The sequence below is a fragment of the Oryctolagus cuniculus genome, chromosome 20 (assembly GCF_051225735.1).
Source record: "Oryctolagus cuniculus isolate XC-2025 breed Fujian yellow rabbit chromosome 20, ASM5122573v1, whole genome shotgun sequence".
Classification (NCBI taxonomy): domain Eukaryota; kingdom Metazoa; phylum Chordata; class Mammalia; order Lagomorpha; family Leporidae; genus Oryctolagus; species Oryctolagus cuniculus.
In genome coordinates this window covers 20,156,435-20,174,969 of record NC_142886.1, presented here as the reverse complement: position 1 = coordinate 20,174,969, position 18,535 = coordinate 20,156,435, and the positions used below count along the sequence as shown (strand labels likewise).

The window sequence follows — 18,535 nt, the reverse complement described above, 5'->3', positions numbered from 1 at the left end:
CTGGGTCCCCACAGAAGGTTCCGCTCATGCTTTTAACTCTGTTTTGACATGACTGTAGACTCACAGGAAGTTATAAAAATAATACAGAGAGGCTCTGTGTACCCTTTATCCTGTTTCTCCCAAGGGTTAACATAATTACATAAGTCATATAGCAATATGTAGGTAACACTACTACTGCATCAGAGTCAGGAAGTTGGTATAACCATGGGCCTTATTCAGAGTCCACTGGTTATTGTTTTTAATTAATAATCAATTAACTAATTTGAGAAGCAGAGAGACACACACACAGAGAACTCCTATCCACTGGTTCACTCCCCAGTTGTCCTCAATAGCATGGGCTGGGTCAGGAGCTGACAGCCAGAAATTCAATCTTGCTTGAGCCATCATTATAGCCTCCCACCCTGGTCTGTATTGGCAGGAAGCTGGAATCAGGAGATGGGGCCAGGTATTAAATCCAGGCACTCCGATGTAGGATTCAGGCATCTTGAGCACTAGGCCAAACACTTGCCCCAAACTCCACTAGCTTTGCATGCAATTACATGTGTGTGTGTGTGTGTGTGTGTGTGTGTGTGTAGCTCTACGCAGTGTCATGAAACCACCAACACAATCGATGCAGAATGATCCCATCATCACAAAGATCTCCCTTGTGCTATCCTTTCTCCTCAACACTTCTCCTCCTTCACTCCATCCAACACAACTGGCATCCACCAATCTGTTTCCCATCTCTCTAACTGTGTCAGTCCTAGAATGACATGTGAATGGATAATGTTATAGATGACCTTTTGATGTATGATCTTCCTTTTACTTTGCCTGATGCCTGTGACAGCATCCGGGTAGCTGCATGTGTCAACAGCTTCTTGTTCAGCTATCTCTGTGGTACGGATGGACCATCATTTGTTTCATCCACTATTTAGATAGTTTCCATTGTTTTGGCTATGACAGATAAAGCTGCTACTCACCAGTTTTTGTGTGGACATAACTTTTTATTTCTCTGAAATAAACTTTCAGGGTTACAACTATTAGATTATGGTAAATTTATGTTTAGTTTATTTTTTAAGATTTATTTATTTATTTGGAAGTCAGAGTTACAGAGAGAGAGGGAAAGAAAAAGACAAATCTTTCATCTATTGGCTCACTCCCCAAGTGGCTGCAACAGACAGGGCTGGGCCAGGTCGAAGCCAGGGGTCACCACATTGCTGGTGGGAGCCCAAGCACTTGGGCCATCTTTTGCGGCTTTTCCCAAATTTGCCAGGAGCTGGATGAGAAATGAAGCAGCTGGGGCACAATCCAGTGCCCATATGGGATCCAAGCATCGTAGGCGGTAGGTTAACCTGCTATGCCACAAAGTCTGCACCTAGGTTTTTTTTTTTTTTTTAAACAAACTTACAAAGTATTTTCCAGAGTTCTTAGCATTTTACATTCTTACCAGCAATATATGAGAAGTTCACTTTCTCTGCAGCCTCACTAACATTTGGTATTATCGCTATTTTTTATTTTAATTCATCTGGTAGGTATGGAGCAATATCTTACCATGGTCTTTATTTGCATTTCCTGTGTCCAGTGATGTTGAACCTCTTCTCTTGTGCTCATTTGCCTTCTGTATATATACTTTGGTAAGATGTTTATTGGTATATTTTGCCAATTTTTTAATTGAACTATCTGTTGAATTTTGAGAGTTCTTCATTTATTTTTGAAAAAAGTCCTATGTCAGATGTGTGGTTGGTAAATACATCTCCCAACTTGCAGCATTTTCATTCCCTTTATAGAGTATTTTGTAGAGCAACATTTTTTTATTTGAAACTCAATTTATATATAATTTATTTTGATTTTTTAAAGGTTTATTTATTTACTTGAAAGAGTTACAGAGCAAGAGAGAGAAGGAGAGACAGAGAGAGAGATCTTCCATCCACTAGTTCACTCCCTAGATGGCCGCAAAAGCCAGCGCTGGGCCAGGCTGAAGCCAGGAGCTTCTTCCAGGTCTCCCATGTTGGTGCAGGGGCCCATTCACTTGGGTCATCCTCTGTTTCTTTTCCAAGGCCATTAGCATGGAGCTGGACTGGAAGTGGAGCTGCTAGGACTGAAACCAGCGTCCACATGGAGTGCCGGTTGAGGGTTCAGGTTGATTTATTGGTTTTGCTCGTCTTTCTGGGCTCACGGATGTCTAGTTGCCACAGCACCGTTTATCAAAATGACCATCTTTTCTCCATTGAATTGCTTTTGAACCATTGTCAAAAACCTTCTAGGTTCTCTATTCTGTTTCATCGGTTTATGTTTCTATCCCATTGCCAATACCACACTGTCTTAATCACTCTAGCTTTGGGCATTTGAAGAGGGAACCAGCAGATGGAAAATCTTTCTGTGTATCTGTTTCTCTGCTTTGAACGACATCCCATATCAGAGTGCCGGTTCAAGTCCCAGACACTCAATTGCCATTCAGCTTCCTGTTAATGGACACCCTGGGAGGTAGTAAATGATGGCCCAGGTGCTTGGGTCCCTGGAACCCTGTGAGAAACCTGGATCGAGTTCCTGGCTCCTGGCTTTGGTCTGGCCCAGCCCTGCCTGCTGTGGACATTTGGGGAGTGAACCAATGGATAGAAGTCCAAGGGGCTTTCCCTAGGGACTCTGGCTACAGGAGCCACCAGCCAAGACCACCTGCCTTCCCCACCTCCCTTTGTAGAAATGACAACTTTGGAGTTTCTAGAATTCTGCTGTCCTCTGGTAGGCTTATCTCTACCTTAATCTCCATAATAAAGGCTGAGGACTATTAGAATGTGAGTCTCCTGAGGTAAGGCTGGGGCTCCTATGTTAGGTTTCACTTACAGCTGGATTCTCAGTGACTATAACCAGTCTGGCACTTAGTAAATTCTAAATAAACATGAGGATGCATCAAAATGTTCATGGGAAAATGGAATTAAAAGATAAGCTTGGGGACCAGTGCTGTGGTGTAGCAGGTAAAGCCGCTGTCTGCAGTGCCAGCATCCCATATGAGCGCCGGTTCAAGTTCCAGCTACTCCACTCCCGATCCAGTTCTCTGCTATGGCCTGGGAAAGCAGTAGAAGATGGGCCAAGTGCTTGGGCTCCTGCACCCATGTGGGAGACCCGGAAGAAGCTCCTGAATCCTGGCTTCGGATTGGCACAGCACTGGCCATTGCAGCCATTTGGGGAGTGAACCAGCGAATGGAAGACCTCTCTCTCTCTCTCTGCCTCTCCTTCTCTCTTTGTGTAACTCTGACTTTCAAATAAGTAAATAAAATCTTAAAAAAAAGAGAGAGAGAGAGAGTTCAGGGACCAGTGTTGTGCTGCCGTAGGCTAAGCTGCCCCTGTGACAGCAGATCCGTGTGCCAGTTCGAGTCCCAGCTGGGGAAGCTGGCCTGCTTCCCACCCAGCTCTCTGTTAATGTGCCTGGAAAAGCCGCAGAAGACGACCTGAGTACTTGGGCTCCTACACCCATGTGGGAGACCCTGATAGAGTTCCAGGCTTCTGACTCTGGCCTGGCCCAACCCTGGCTGTTGTGGCCTTTTGGGGAGTGAACCAGTGGACGCAAGATGTCTGTCTCTTTCTGTAACTCTGCCTTTCAAATAAATAAATAAATCTTTTTCTAAAAAATGATAAGTGCAGGCAACAAAAGCAAAACTAGACAAATTCAATTATATCAAACTAAAAGAAAAGGAAACAATAGAGTGAAGAGACATCTGACAGAATGGGAGAAAATATTTGCAATCTATTTATTCAACATAGGATTAATATGCAAAATTATATCAGGAACTCAAAAAAGTCAATAGCAAACAAACAAAACCCAATCCAGTTAAGAAATGGGCAAAGGACCTAAATAGACAGTTATCAAAAAAGCAATGTAAATGGCCAACAAATATATGAAAAAATGGTCAACATCACTAGCCGTCAGGGAAAAGCAAATCAAAACCACAATGAGATGTCACCTGATCCCTGCCAGAATGGCTGTTATCCAAAAGACAGCAAGCAGCAAATGCCAGGGAGGATATGGATTCCCACCACACTGTTGGTGGGAATGTAAATAGCACAGCCACTGTGGAAAACAATATGGAGCTGGGGCCGGTGCTGTGGCACTGGCAAAGCCGCCTGTAGTGCCAGCATCCCATATAGGTGCCAGTTCAAGTCCCAGTTGCTCCAATTTTGATCCAGCTTTCTGCTGTGGCCTTGGAAAACAGTAGAAGATGGCCCAAGTCCTTGAGCCCTTGAACCCATGTGGGAGACCCGGAAGAAATTCCTGCCTCCTGGCTTCAGATTGGCGCAGCTCCAGCTGTTGCGGCCAATTGGGGAGTAAACCAGCGGATGGAAGACCTCTCTCTCTCTCTGTTTCTCTCTGCCTCTCCTTTTCTCTCTGTGTAACTCTGACTTTCAAATAAACAAATGTCTTTTATTAAAATAAAAAAAAACAATATGGAGATCTCATTAAAAACTAGAAATGGAACTGCCATATGATCCGGCAATCCCACTCCTGGGTGTATACCCAAAAAACATGAACATACTGTATCAAAGAGACACACCTGCTCCACCATGTTTATAGCAGCACTGTTCACAATAGCCAAAATACACAATCAACCAACATGCCCATTATCAGATGAATGAAGAAAACGTGGCATATATACACAATGGAACAATATTCAGTCACAAAAAGGAATGTAATCCTGTCATTTGCAGCAAGTGGATGGAACCAGAGGACATCATGTTGAGTGAAATAAGCCAGACATAGAAAGACAAAAGCCACATATTCTCTCTGGTATGTGGGAGCTAAAATTTAAAAAAAGAAAAAAAAAACTCAATCTGAACATAGAATGCTGATTATTAGAAGGTGGGAAAGTGGGAGGGATAAAAGGACTTCAGATTTAAAAAAATTAGGGGAAGCTGAGTGTGGTTCATTAATTGTGACAAATATGCAAATATGAGATGCTAATAATAGGCGAAGTGGGAGAAGGGATGTATGGAAACTCTTTGTATTACTGTCTCGCAATTTTTGTTTTAAAAATTTAAAACTTGTGGGCTGGCGTAGTATAGCAAATTCGAGACTCAGCTGTTCCATTTCCTGTCCAGCTCCCTGCTAATGCACCTGGGAAAGCAGTAGAAGATGGCCCAAGTGCGTGGGACTCTGCACCCAAGTGGGAGACCCACATGAAGCTCCTGGCTCCTGGCTTTGGTCTGGTCCAGCTCCAGCCATTGTGGCTCTTTGGGGAGTGAACCAGATAGAAGGTTCTCTCACTCTCTCTCTCTCTCTCTCTCTCTCTCTCTCTTTCTCTCTCTCTCTCCCCTCCCCCCCACCGTGTGTGTCTCTCTTCCTCTCTGTGTAACTCTATTTTCAAATAAATAAATAAATCTTTAAAAAAGGAAAATTTAAAACTTTTCTGGAAGTTTTTTTTTTAAAGTCACCAACAAAAACAGCCTATGAATTTACCAAAATGATAAGTTTATTTTTGTGCAAACAAAACCTTTGAGAGGTTAGCATTTGGCCTAGTGGTTAGGACACCAGTTAACATGCCTGTGGCCCATATTGAAGTACTTGAGTTGGATTCCTGGCTCTGGCTCCTGACTCCAGCTTCCTGCCAATGCAGACCCTGAGACACAACAGCAATGACTCAAGTGATTGTGTTCCTGTCACTCATGTGGGATACCTGGATTGCATCCCAGCTGCTGGTTTTGGCCCTGGCCCTGGCTGTTGCAGGCATCTGGGGAATGGACCAATGAATGGGAGAGCTAGTGCTCTCCCTCTCACTCCCTCTCTCTCTCCTCTCTGAGCCTCTGTCTTTCAAAAAAAATTTGTTAAACCCATGCATAGTTTTCTCATGGTGCACATTTTTGTGAACTTTTTGAAGACCACATGCATGTGTGGACCTCAAAGCTTTAAATTTTCATTTATTTAATTTTGCTTTGTTCATTTAATATAGAGAGAACAGATTTAATGTAGTTCCCAGATACAATCTAAGAATATAATGATACTTCCCTTCCTCCCTCCCTCTTTTCATTCCTCCATCCACCTTTCTTTCTTCTTTCCTTCCTTCCTTCCTTCCTTCCTTCCTTCCTTCCTTCCTTCCTCCCTTCCTTCTTTTCTACTTTTCTCTCTTTCTCTTTTTCTTTCTCTCTCTCTGACCATAAATTACATTAAAAATAATTTATCTCAAAAATTAGGGACTGGTGTTGTAGTATAGCAGATTAAGCTGCCACCTGCAACAGTGGCATCCCCTGTGAACACTGGTTCATGTCCTGGCTGCTCCACTTCTCATCCAGCTTCCTGCTAATACATCTGGAAAAAGCTGGGGAAGATAGCCCAAGCACTTGGACCCCTGCTGCCACGTGGGAGACCCAGGTGAAGCTCCTGGCTCCTGGTTTCAGCCTGACCCAGCTCTAGCCCATGCAGCCATTTCAGGAATTAACCAGCAGATAGAAGATTCTCTCTCTCTCTCTTTCTCTCATTCTTTCTCTCTGTCTCTCCCTCTCTCTGTAACTCTGCCTTTCAAATAAAATAAGTAAATCCTTTTATAAAAAATTAGACTTTAGACTTTTTTACACCAAAATAAACTTCTTTTAATTCCATTTTTCTATGAACTTTTTAAAGTTCCCTCATATATACACCAAATATAAATGCCAGTGGTTACAAATACCACCAGAGACGCAAATGAATCTATGGCTAAGAAGTGTTTCCTTAAATCCTTAAATCCCGTTTGCTCTCCAGGCCTCAGAGATGGGGATATGGCAAGGATTCAAACTCTTAGTTTTGCACTCTTCATGCATAAACTTCCTTTCAGAGACCTAGAATAAGTGCTGACATGGGAGCGGGGTGGAGGGGGGAACCACGCTGCAGGAGCCGTTAGCTGTGGAAGGAGGGACACATCGTGTGGGCCCGGGACTCTAGCACAGCCCTTCCCGAAGGTGCCCCCCGCGATGCCGGAGCACTGACATGCCAGACACAGTCAAGGCGGCTCAGCACATGAGACAGCAGCAGCAAGATGCATGCTGCCAGCCCACAGCTACATTGCAGCTGACACAGTCTCCAGGGAATGCTTCTCCACCAAGGAAGAGCCATGGGAGTAGAGGTCAATACTGACTCCATCCAAACCCAGCCCAGGCTGGGACGTCATCAGACCTTTGCCATGCGAAAGGTGCAGTGCCGAAAGATCCAACTTCTGGTCCAGCCTCCACCTCCATGATAGGGAAAGAGGAAGTGGAATAACTGGGAAGAGTTTGAAGTCATTCCCATGCAGGATGTACCCCGAAAGACAGCCTGGCACCCCTCAGCCAAGCTCAGGGCACCGAAGTCGTGCTAAGGCCCCAGGAGCGCTGAGGCTGGAGCTATCCCTGTCCCTTCATCTGCGACAACCGCCAAGCCAAAGCTCAGTGCCGCCTGATCCACCACCTGAGTGACACAGTCTCCAAGCCGACAGCCACCTGAAGACCAGGCTCCATGAGAGATTCTAGAAATTGGGACTCAGATGTGGAGGAGGGGGACCCTGGAGAAACACGTGTGCCTCACTTTCGACTTGGAGCGCTTATATATGGGACCGGGGTGGAGGGGATTAAAAAATTAAAAAGCCTTTGCAATCGAAGGTGAGTTGGATTTTGGAAATTCTGCCTGTCTCCAAGACCGGCTTGACAAACACAGTCGTCATGCAGGAAACGAAGGCAGGATGTGTTAATACCTTTATTTTTCTCTCACTTTCCTGAAACAACCAACTCTTACAGAAAAACAGCAAACTTCTGATGACCCTAAAGGTCCACTTGCCGTCTGTTACAGCATCGCCCCAGAGCCTCTGAGCGCCTGAGCACTCAGAAGACAAAGCTCCCAGGGGACAGCCAGAGATCTTCCAAGTGCGACCCCACACACCCTCATTCAATCCTTCTTCCCTCCAGCATAGCCCTCTGTGACGCCGGGGTGCTGCACTCCCCCACCCCTGAGCCTGCGAACATCGCGCATAGCGACGAGGGCCAGCCCTGGACTTTCAGTTATTCCAGAAGCCCCTCCAATCACCAACAGTAACTAGCATCCAGACCCTGCAAAGAGGCGCTGCAGAAAAGCCCACGGGCCTGGGGATGACCAGGTAAATCTGCACGGGGCAAGTTCGCGATCTCTGCAATCACTTTCCTTCGGGGCTACTTCAGGGAAAACCAAAGCACCAATCTCTCGCAGCCTCTGCAGCAGGTTTTCAGAGTCACAGGGGCTGCCGGAGGCCCTCTCCCTCTGCAGATTCTCCTCTGTGGCATCAATAAAACACATACGAGTGCACGTGTGCACCACCTCTGAAGCACACGCGCCCCTTCCATCTCACTCCTAGGGCAAGGACCAAAGGGGAGGGAGGGGTGAGGGCAGCCAGGATGCGATTGCGCCAGATCAATGGATATTTGAAACTCAAACACATGGCCCGGGACCTACACTGCACGTGTTAATGACCACACATGTGCCCATAAAGGAGTCCGTTAAACACAAGGGGCCCAAAGAACAGAGCGAGGAAAGGACATCCCAAGGGATTAGGTAAACAGTCTTAAGTTGTGATGCCCCTCCCCCAACGGAGCACGTGCGTGTGGGTAAGATGACAGTGCCTCCCTCCTCCTCCCCCACTTCTTTTGGGCCCCACACCTGTGGACCCAGGCACCGCAGCCACCCAGGCCTCCGGTCCTCAGGCCAAACGGCTGTGACCTGCGTGCACCTGGCCTCCCTCCCACCTCCCTTTCTCCTGCTATCTCCCTGGGCCTCCTCCCCCAGCCTCCAAACACTCTGACTTTCTCCTCTCCTTTGGAGGACCAGTTCCTGGCCAGCACCCAGACTCTGTGGTCACACAATGCGTCTTTTCATTCCTTCCAGGCAGAGAACTGTTTCCACCACCACCCCCCCAACACTGCCCAGACCTTGTCGTGGGGCATATTCAAATAGGCAAGGGGCGGGGGAGAGGGGGCAGAGAAAAAAAAATCTGGTCCTCACCCGCTGTCCCCACCACCGCTCACAAGCCCAGACCACCAGCCTCAGCCCGCACAAGGGCCCAGGCCTAGCACTTCTTTGTGGCAGGCCTCAGGGCTGTGCGCTGCAGCCCTAGGGAGATGCCTTCCAGGACAGCCCACGTGTGGGCTGAGCTCAGACAAGGGGCCTTTGTGTCTTCCCACCTGCTGCCCTGCAGAGCACATTCCTTTCTTAAGTGGCGGCTGAAAGAGGAACCTGGTGGCTGGTCGACACAGGATATTACGAATGCCCTCTCGCACCCTGTCCCGATTCAAACCCCCGTTTCCTGGGCAGGTGTGGCTTCAGGTAGCCCTTTCTACAGGTGGCCCCAATCTGCTCTTCACTGCACTGCCCATGGCAGACAAAGAGAAGAGTATCCAGCACCTAATTTGATCCTTCAAAGTAGAAGGAAAGAGACACCAAGGGGCAGCATTCAAGCCTCCAGGACAGACTGAGCACCAGCACGGCCCTCAGCCCCACCCTCAGGCCTTGTCCCAAACTTTGCACCAAAGAGGAAGCCCTTGAAGGACCATCGGGGTGAGGGGACCCATCCCAAGTTGGGGAACAAAGAGCAGGGAGCTGACAGCAAGTCATGCCTCAGAGAGGAGGTTTCCCCTTCTAGCCCCTGCATCACCCCCCCCCCCCAGCACCCTCCCCCAGAGGAAGCAGGCTCCTCTGCCCTCTCACTGCCAGCTAACCCTAGAACTAGAAAGGAGCACAGGGTGCTCACTGCTGTTCATTGTGAGCTGACGGTCCCGGCTCACCCGCCCTCTTCCAGCTGGGTCTATGAGACCCCAGATAACCGCAGGTTTGTCCTTCACTGTTATCTACAGGATACAAAATCACATCAACCTGAAAGCACTTCTCTGTCCAGCTTAAGAGCCGAAATCCACTGCAGGGCCTTCCTGAGTCGCCTGCTTCATTCAGCAGCCTACACTCTGCTCCTGTTGTCGGGGAAAATCTGAGCGGTCAACTGCACGTGAGTTCCAATGTGCTTTTCCTACACCCATGAACAAAGGTGATGGTTCTGGAGATTTCTGTGGCCACAAGCAAACCTGAAGGTGACTCCTTTTCCTCACCCGAATGGACACACAGCATTCACAGGGTTGAGGACTTCAAGTCTTTGCAGAGAGAGGCCTTCGTGTTCCTCTCCCCACTTTTATCAGGGAGGCAACCACCAGCACTCGTGGCTCTCCCCTTACCCTCCCAAAAGGGTCTGGAAAAACACGCCCTCCCTTCTTTGGACTCACTCACTCCCACCCAGGGGAAGCGGGCAGGCTGTCTGGTCCATTGGTCCACGTTTCCTAGTTGGGTGATGGCATCACCATGATCCACTTCCACATCTCAGAGCACCTGCATCTTGGAGCATCAGGTTCTCTGGATTCTTATCTCCTGTAGTTGGAGCAGGTGACTTTTTCTTTTCTTTCTGTCCCCATGACATAAGCACCAGGGCAGGGTCCAGGGCCTGGCCTTGGTCTTGGTCTCCCAGGAAGTCTGCAAAGTTCACAGTGACCCTGAGCAGACCCTGGACCCAACTTTCCACATCACAGAGAGATGAGCACGTAGTTCCAAAGCCTAGATGTGGTGGGAAGCCTCATGCTCAGTCTGGGATGGGAGTCAGGAGTGCTTGCACATGCAATGGAATTGAAACCTCCACTCAGTTCTCTGTGTATGCTGTCCCAGAGGGAAGCAGCAGTGAATCTGAGGCTTCAGACTCTCTTCCACACCGGAAATTGTGGACAGCATATCCCAGGGACCTATTGCTTATGTTGGCTTGTCCATTAAATAGCACTCAGACATATGCCAGCTCCACAATTCTGGGGGCCCAGTGTAAAACAAAAACATAGGGCTCTTTGTTCAAAAAGCAGGAGTAACCTACTGTTCAGGCACTAAAATCTAAAACCTTTATCTCTCTTCGATAATTTCTTTTTCTTATGATTTTTTAATTTGCTATTTAATGTTGCTTGAGGTAAAGAAAAATTAGGATTATAAGCAGGCTACGGAAATCACAAGGCACACATCACAGAAGCTGCATGTTAACGAGGTGAGGAGTCTGGGTGGCACCCCCTGCTCTCACAGGTGCATGCTTCACTGTTCCATCCGACACAAAGCAAAAGCAGAACAACAGCTGGACTGGTCGCTTGCTCAGGAAGCCAATCTAATCTTAGTGAAGACAATCCGGGGCTGCTGGAGCAACTATTAAAGAGAGTCGGCAGGGAGTGGGAGGATACTCAAGTGGGTTTATGAACCAAGAGACCCAAGAGTTGACCCCTACCTTCATCATCCTCTCTGCTTATAGGCTGGCTCCCTTTGTAGCTGATTGACCAAACTCCTCCAAGGAGTCAAGATTCTCAGGGCTCACACAAAGGCTCTGCCAGTTTCACAGTCTACACTCTCCCTACCTCCCTCCTAAATCCTGGGGGCTGAGTCTCCACCACCACACGAGCCTTGCTTACCTCCGATGCTTCTGGGAGGAAACCACAGAGTAAGAATGGAGAAGACCTTCTGCAGAGCACTGTAGCTTGCACCCCAGGCTCCTCTCTTGTCCAAGAACTCCTGCTTGCACTGGCTTTGGACGCAAACATTTAGATAAAGCATAAAACTCCACTCACCTTTCCTTCCTGAGTTACCCTGGTTCAAGGGCTTGTCGGTGACTGAACCTTGGATGAGAGGGGAAACAAAAACATAGCCATTTAGAATGAATCGTGGTTGGTTTCTTTCAAAGAGTTGGCAGAGCCTGAGGTTATGAGCATATGGTCATGTATATATGTATTGTATACACACTGGGGGATATTATATACAAAGTTAGTACATACATCCATGCCGAGTGGGGTTTGTTTAACATCAATGTCACTGATAACCCAGCACTGTTGAGACGAACTGTGATTTCCAAGTTTCTTAGCAATGGTCTGGACCAGATTTTTTTTCAAAATTATACATCTACATAACTCCCTTGTTGAACATTCCAATATCTTCCCCTCGCCTCCACTGCCCCATGTCCCCCTCTTCTCACCAAGTCCATGTTCTGAGCCATGTCCAGTCAGCAGGGCCAACTGCAAAGAAACCCCCTCTTACTGCAAATGCAATGATTGACGTCCCTTGGTCAGGGCAGGAAATCGGCGATTTTCCATCTACATTAAGTAGAAAATTGTTGGCCCAATTGTACTGAATGGGCAAAAACAGTCTGAGGCATGGAAGCAATTTTCTAGACACAGCCTGTTCCTCAAGAAGTGAGCAGCATGTGTGTTTGGCCAAACATTTGCCCTGCAAATACTGGGATGCCATGTGTCCCCCATCCTCTGGGCCTGACCCTGTGGCACCTGTCTTCCCCATGAATCTCAGCCTCACACAAGCAGGGCAAAGTCAGTTCATCCACAGAAGGGCACCTGCAGAGGGTCCACCAACAAAATAAAAGGAGGAATCCATATTTCCATGTCACACCCTGTCTCCATCCACTAGCGGTTCTGTGAGAATTCAATTATATTACCCTGCATGGCTTGTTTCTAGTGCATTTGTTTGCTTGAAATGAAACTTTCCAGGTCATTTGTAAGGAGGGCTAATTCCTGCCCCTCCTCACTCCAACCCCAATTAAGGTTTCCAATTTCCATGTAAACTACAAATAAAGTAAACTTCCCTTTGTGACCTGCAAATTGGGTTTCCTGATGGAGATTCTTACTGCCCTTTCCACTCTTCCTTTCACATAGCTTAATTTCCTTAAGAAAGGAAAAAGTTACTGTAGCAAGACTGCTAGATTTCATAACTTCCCCATAAGATTTAGCATCATGTTTTAGACTTGATTTGCACTTAAAATTAAAAATAAGTAAGTAAACAAAATCTGAAGATACACAGATGTGGAGAAGTACAGAGCAAGACAGGTTCTTCTGAATGGGGGCTGAGCCACGGCGGCTACCAGGAGCAGTTGGAGAGTCCCTAACCCTCCGAGTGTAAGGGAAGTGTGGAGCTTGTGTAAATCCGTAATTCACAAGCTGGAGAATCTGACCCTGGACCAACACTTCTCTGTGTTTATGAAGCTGGCAATAGAAAGGGGTTAATTTTTGCTGTGGACTAACCCAATGAATGGGTCACTAGAGCAGTGATTTCCTACTCGTCTTGTCATCTGCAAAGTGTCATCAAATAAGGACCTCAGGTCTACTCTAGACCTGCTGGATCGGAACAGAGAAGGAGGATGGATCTTCAGCCTAAGGGGCTTCCCATTTCCCCAGGCACTGTTGATGCTCAGACAGATGTAAAGGCTGCGGCTACAAAAGCTGTCCATGAGTCTATGTAACACTGTGAAAGGGCTGCACACGGGCCACCACCCTCCTTTCTTGTACCCAGGACAGACATCACTAATTGATCACTACAACCTTCAATGCTGAACTCCTGGGTGGTCTCAAAATCCATCTCGGTAAAGTGCTTCAAGGGTCAGTAGCAATGAGTCAGCAGACAAGCTGAAGACATGTCTGTCATCCCAGCTCCAGAGGTGATAGCCAATACTTAGACAAAGAGCATCAAACCAGAAATCTACACTCAGAAGTAATAAATACCTGTACACAGGCATATACTGATCCTCATCACCCAGCTGACCATGGGGCAGGTGTGTCAGGGTCCAACCTGACCTGAGAACGGGCTTAAAACCACCAATAACCTTTCGGAGGTGCCCCCGAAAGATGCAGGAGACCACGCAGGAGGTCTCTCTCCAACCCTTTCCATTCTTCCCGCCCTCTCTACGGTACCTGAACATACAGGAGTTTTGTTCTGCACAGACGAGCCACTGATGGGCTTCCCATCCGGGGTGACACACCAGCAGTAGCCTGTGTAAGTGTGGCACTGCACCTGTTCAGGGAATTGGGACGAGAAGAGAACCATAAGTCTTCGGGTCAATATCAAGAGTCATGTCCCACCTCTGTCCAAGCATGGGCATGCTGCCCATACAGTGCGGGAAGAATTCTGTCCACGTCTCACTCCTACCTCTGTCCCCAGAGTGTTCTCTCAGGTGGACCCATCAGCCGACAGCACCAAGGACATGTTAGCTGTGTGCCATGCACGCACACCCTCAGCAATTTATCTGCTTCTGTCTTAACGCTGAACATCTGCCACCATCCTGAGAGACGTCCCTTGTGTTTTTCCTGTGTTAGTGCCCATCAACATCAGTACTTTTTCCCCAAGTGCTGGTACACACTCTCATCTGATTATTAAAAGATCCTGATCAGTGAGCTTCATTTGGCAAGTACAAGTTAGAGTATCAGCACTATAGGTTTCAGACAACACTTCTTTAACAAGTGAAGGCAAACAGTAAGCTTTTCTTCGTCTCGTAGCTTTTCCAAGCACCCACTCTTAGGTCAGCCTGCCTAACACTGACCACGTGCCTCTCTGAGACAAGGACATGCATCACGGGGTTCAGGAAAGAGCAGAGTCGCTTGTAGCTGTGAGTGCTACTTCTAGAAGCCCCTCTGCACCACTGTGTGTGTGGTCTTACTCAAGCCTCCGTGGTCAGGTGCACCTATCTTGGAATAGTGAAGGAAAACAAGGTATTCTGCATCCTTCAGCATAACCCTGCTTCTTCCAATAGCTGTCACCCCACCCACCTCGTCCCACACTACCCCACTCCCCTCTTCCCATCTGCTTCCTCCATGGAGTTCCTAAATACACATGGAAGCACACTGTCCTCCAGACAACCCCTTAATGATTCACTTTTGGACTCAGGCTAGAGATTGAACTTGCTGACATGGCACCCAAGGTCCCCCATGTCTGCCCATCTATCTGCAAGGTCATTCTGCTACTCTGTCTCCACGCACACTGTCCACTCTGGCCACAAGGAACACTTTGAGGCCCCAAGCACACCCTCCTTTCCCAGGATTATGAAGCTTTGCTTGCTCCAACTATGCATTTGTCTGGAATACCATTTCCCAATCTACTCCTAGCCCACTCTCTGTTCCCAGCCTCCCTCCTTTCCTCAAGGCAGTCCCAGCCTCTGCTGCTTCCCCTTGCTCCTTCCTCTGTTCCTCCACACAGTCAGGATTCCTCAGCTCCAGAACCCTTGTCACAGGGAGCTCAGGCTGTGGGTTTGTGTTGTCCATGTGCCCTGCTCTAGACAGTGACCTCAAGAGCTAACACTAGTTATTTCTAGATTCCCAGCATCTAGTGGAATGCCTAAAATTTATTACAGGTAATTGACGAGTTGAGTAAAGGCATGAGTTATCATAGTCCCTCCATTCTTGGTCTCTATCAATTCCAAAAGTACAGCATAGGTTTCAACAGTCCCACCACATTAAATGGAGATCTCAGTGACAAGACATGTGCCAACTGCAAAGATATTAGGTACAGGAAAATGTGTCTCTTGGAATCAAGGACATATTGGAAGGGAGGCTAGACAGGGATAACAGAAATTGAGCAGTGAGGTACAGAAGGGAACAGAGTGAAAAAGAGATCTGACAGCCTGGGGGAAATCCAGAAGTTATCACTAAGGCAGAAGGGTTACAGACAGCCTTCTGCTCTTGGATGGTACCAGACACCTTAATTTCTCACCCAGATAAGTTGTTTTCCTGTGGACCCAGTTGCAGAAACAAGAACAAGACAACACAGAGGGTTCCTTCTTCCTACCAGTGGAATGGCTGCTGTAGGAGGGAGGTGCTCACCTCTACGACCTATGCAAGGACTGCGCTTGTTGCCTGTACCTAGTACCATATTCCACTCCTAAGATCCCATGGTCATGGATGCCACCCCAGGTGCTCCCCCAAGTTCAAGGTCTTGGGCTGGGTCAGTGCTACCTTCTGAGAAAGCCCAATGGTGAAACAGAATGAAATCTAAATAGACCTGGGTTTGAATCCTCAGCCAGTCTGATGCAAACTGATGACTTGGCTCTTTGACCTCCACCTACGAAATCAGGACACTGATGTCCAACCTGGAGGGCTCTGGTGAGGCAGCCCAGACCTACAGTGGCTGCAGCAGTGACTGCTCTCCGCTGTCAGAAACACCTGGCCAACGTCCCCCTCCTGGGCCAGGGCTCCTCTAGGAACCTGCAGAGGCTTGAGTGGGCAATGCTGCTGGAAACTTGGCGTTGACCCCTGCAGGGTCTGTCAGCCCTGCAGGGAATATTTCCTAGGGATGTTTCCTCATCAGCGGCAGCATCTTCATGGAGTCTGGCTGGCGGCTTTCTCCTCCTTAGCCAACAATCATCTCTGGGGAAATTTGTCCCAGGGACCAGGCAGCCACACACTCCCAGGCCCCTTGGCTTCTCTCTCTGTGAAGACTGTGCCCCTACCCCCAGGATGGTGCCTGAAGCTGTGCTTAGTACTGCACCACTGGAGCCAGGCACTGCAGTCACGCAGGCTGTAGAGGGGCTGACTTGGAGCCTGCACAGAGCCCAGCTCCGGCTACTGAGGGGAAAACCAATGCATGAGTAAGAGCCTAAGCCCAAAGCTTTGTTTCAGGGAATATAATCTGACCTCTGGGCTCAGAGGACCCGGGGGCCATATTCGCACTGAGAGTGCCCATTGTATCCCTGCAGGCACATGGGCACTGCCTCCCAGCCCCCAGCCAGGCCCAGAAGCCCAAACACAGCTCCTTTCTCTCCAGGCTCAAGGAATGACCCTGGCTTCCAAAATCCTCAGGCTGGGAGCTCCTTCCAAGTCCCACAAAACCACAATAGAATGAGGAATTGTGGCCATGTTCCCCGGGCACCTGGGACACACAGTGATGGGCACATCTGCCCCAGGTGGGTGGCGGGGGGGAGCAACTGGCAGCAAAAGGAGCCACCAGCAAGGTCTCAGACCGCAAGAAAAACTGCAGGAGATGGCTGAGCGCAGGATTCCTGAGTGGATTTGTCTGTGATCTTCAACGCCAGGTGGCTTTCAAGGTCTCTTGGGGAATTTTTAAGACATCTTCTTGCAGAAAAAGGAAAGTTACATGAGGACAGACTGCAGCCTGCTTTGTTTCACCTCCCAGCTTTCCCACGTAACTCCTTCTGCAGCCTGGGAAAGCGTCTTCATCGGGCCAAGCCTCAGACTGTCTGCATCTATGTCAAATGGAAGAGAGTGAACACTTGCACAGTGTTAAAGACAATGACTGGGATACCTGCATCCTATATCAGACCAGGTTTGAGACCCAGCTCCACTGGTGATTCCAGCTTCCTGCTAATGCAGACCCAGCGAGGCAGCAGCGATGGTTCCAGCAGTTGGATCACTGCCACCCACACAGGACACCTGGACTGGGTTCCAGGTCCATGGTTTCAGCCTCATCCCAGCCTGGGCCACGGTGGTCATCTGGGGAGTGAACCAACAGTTGGGAGATCTCTCTCTCTCTCTCTGGCTTTCAAATAAAGAGTAAAGACACTTAAAAATGTTTTTGTAAAAGGACAGATGTTACAACTATTAAAGATAATAGTACCAGCCGGCGCCGTGGCTCACTAGGCTAATCCTCCGCCTTGCGGCGCCAGCACACCAGGTTCTAGTCCCGGTCAGGCAACCCTCTTTCAGGCCAGCTCTCTGCTGTGGCCAGGGAGTGCAGTGGAGGATGGCCCAAGTGCTTGGGCCCTGCACCCCATGAGAGACCAGAATAAGCACCTGGCTCCTGGCTTCGGATCAGCGCGGTGCGCTGGCCGCGGCGGCCATTGGAGGGTGAACCAATGGCAAAAGGAAGACCTTTCTCTCTGTCTCTTTCTCTCACTATCCACTCTGCCTGTCAAATAAATAAATTTTAAAAAAGGGAAAAAAAAAGATAATAGTACCTACCCCAGTGGTAGAGAGATTTAGATTATGTAAATAAAGCATTTAGCTCACAGGGTGAGTGCTCGGTTAACCGTGCCTATTTATTTGTACCATCATTGTGCTGTTTTATAGCAAACCATCCGTACACTAAAACAGACCAGAGCTGCATTATCTGATGAGGAGCAAAAAACTTCCTACTGTGACCAGCTGAGAGGACAGAATGATCTGCATCAGTAAAACATTTTTAAAGTTTGGATGGAGGAATGGGAAGTTTGTTTTCAAATAGAAATAGTCCTACTACTCTCAAAGGAGAGAAGCAAGGTTTCTTACAGAAAAGCAATAGGGGTGTGAATTCTGTCAAATTCATGGCTGTCATATAACAGTACTTCAAAAAGTTCATGGGAAATAGAATTAAAAGATAAGTTTATTTTTGTGCAAAATTATTTTTGAAATCCATGCATAGAGTGATCTTTTATAAGTTCATGGAAAATACATCTTGTGGGAAAATTATGCATGGATTTAAAAAGTGTTTTTGCATTAAAATAAATGTATCTCTCTAATCGAAAATGAATCTTGATGTGAATGGAAGGGGAGAGGGAGTGGGAAAGGGGAGGGTTGTGGGTGGGAGGGACGGTATGGGGGGGAAGCCATTGTAACCCATGAGTCGTACTTTGGAAATTTATATTCATTAAATAAAAGATAAAAAAAAATAAATGTATCTCTCAATTCTGTTTCTCCAGGAATGTTTTGAATTGTACCATCAAGATGTAAATTCTACCTGGTGTATCTTCCTCCTCTGCAGATTTACTATTTAAATCAATAAGTTTTGATTTAAAACAACCGTTTTGTTTCTCTGAGAGCCTCAAAT

The 18,535-nt window shown here is 47.7% G+C and overlaps 1 protein-coding gene across 3 annotated transcripts in view; it reads right to left on the bottom strand.

Annotated features, from left to right (window-relative positions):
- SMOC1 (SPARC related modular calcium binding 1) overlaps window positions 1-18,535 on the bottom strand; it is a 171,218-nt gene that overhangs the window by 53,802 nt on the left and 98,881 nt on the right. For all 3 annotated transcript variants that reach the window (XM_089322183.1, XM_008248569.5, XM_008248570.5), the window contains exons 4-5: window positions 13,696-13,795; window positions 11,572-11,619 (exon numbers count right to left, since the gene is read on the bottom strand). In XM_089322183.1, the coding sequence (XP_089178309.1) occupies window positions 11,572-11,619; window positions 13,696-13,795 (148 nt within the window). The remainder of the gene's footprint in view (window positions 1-11,571; window positions 11,620-13,695; window positions 13,796-18,535) is intronic.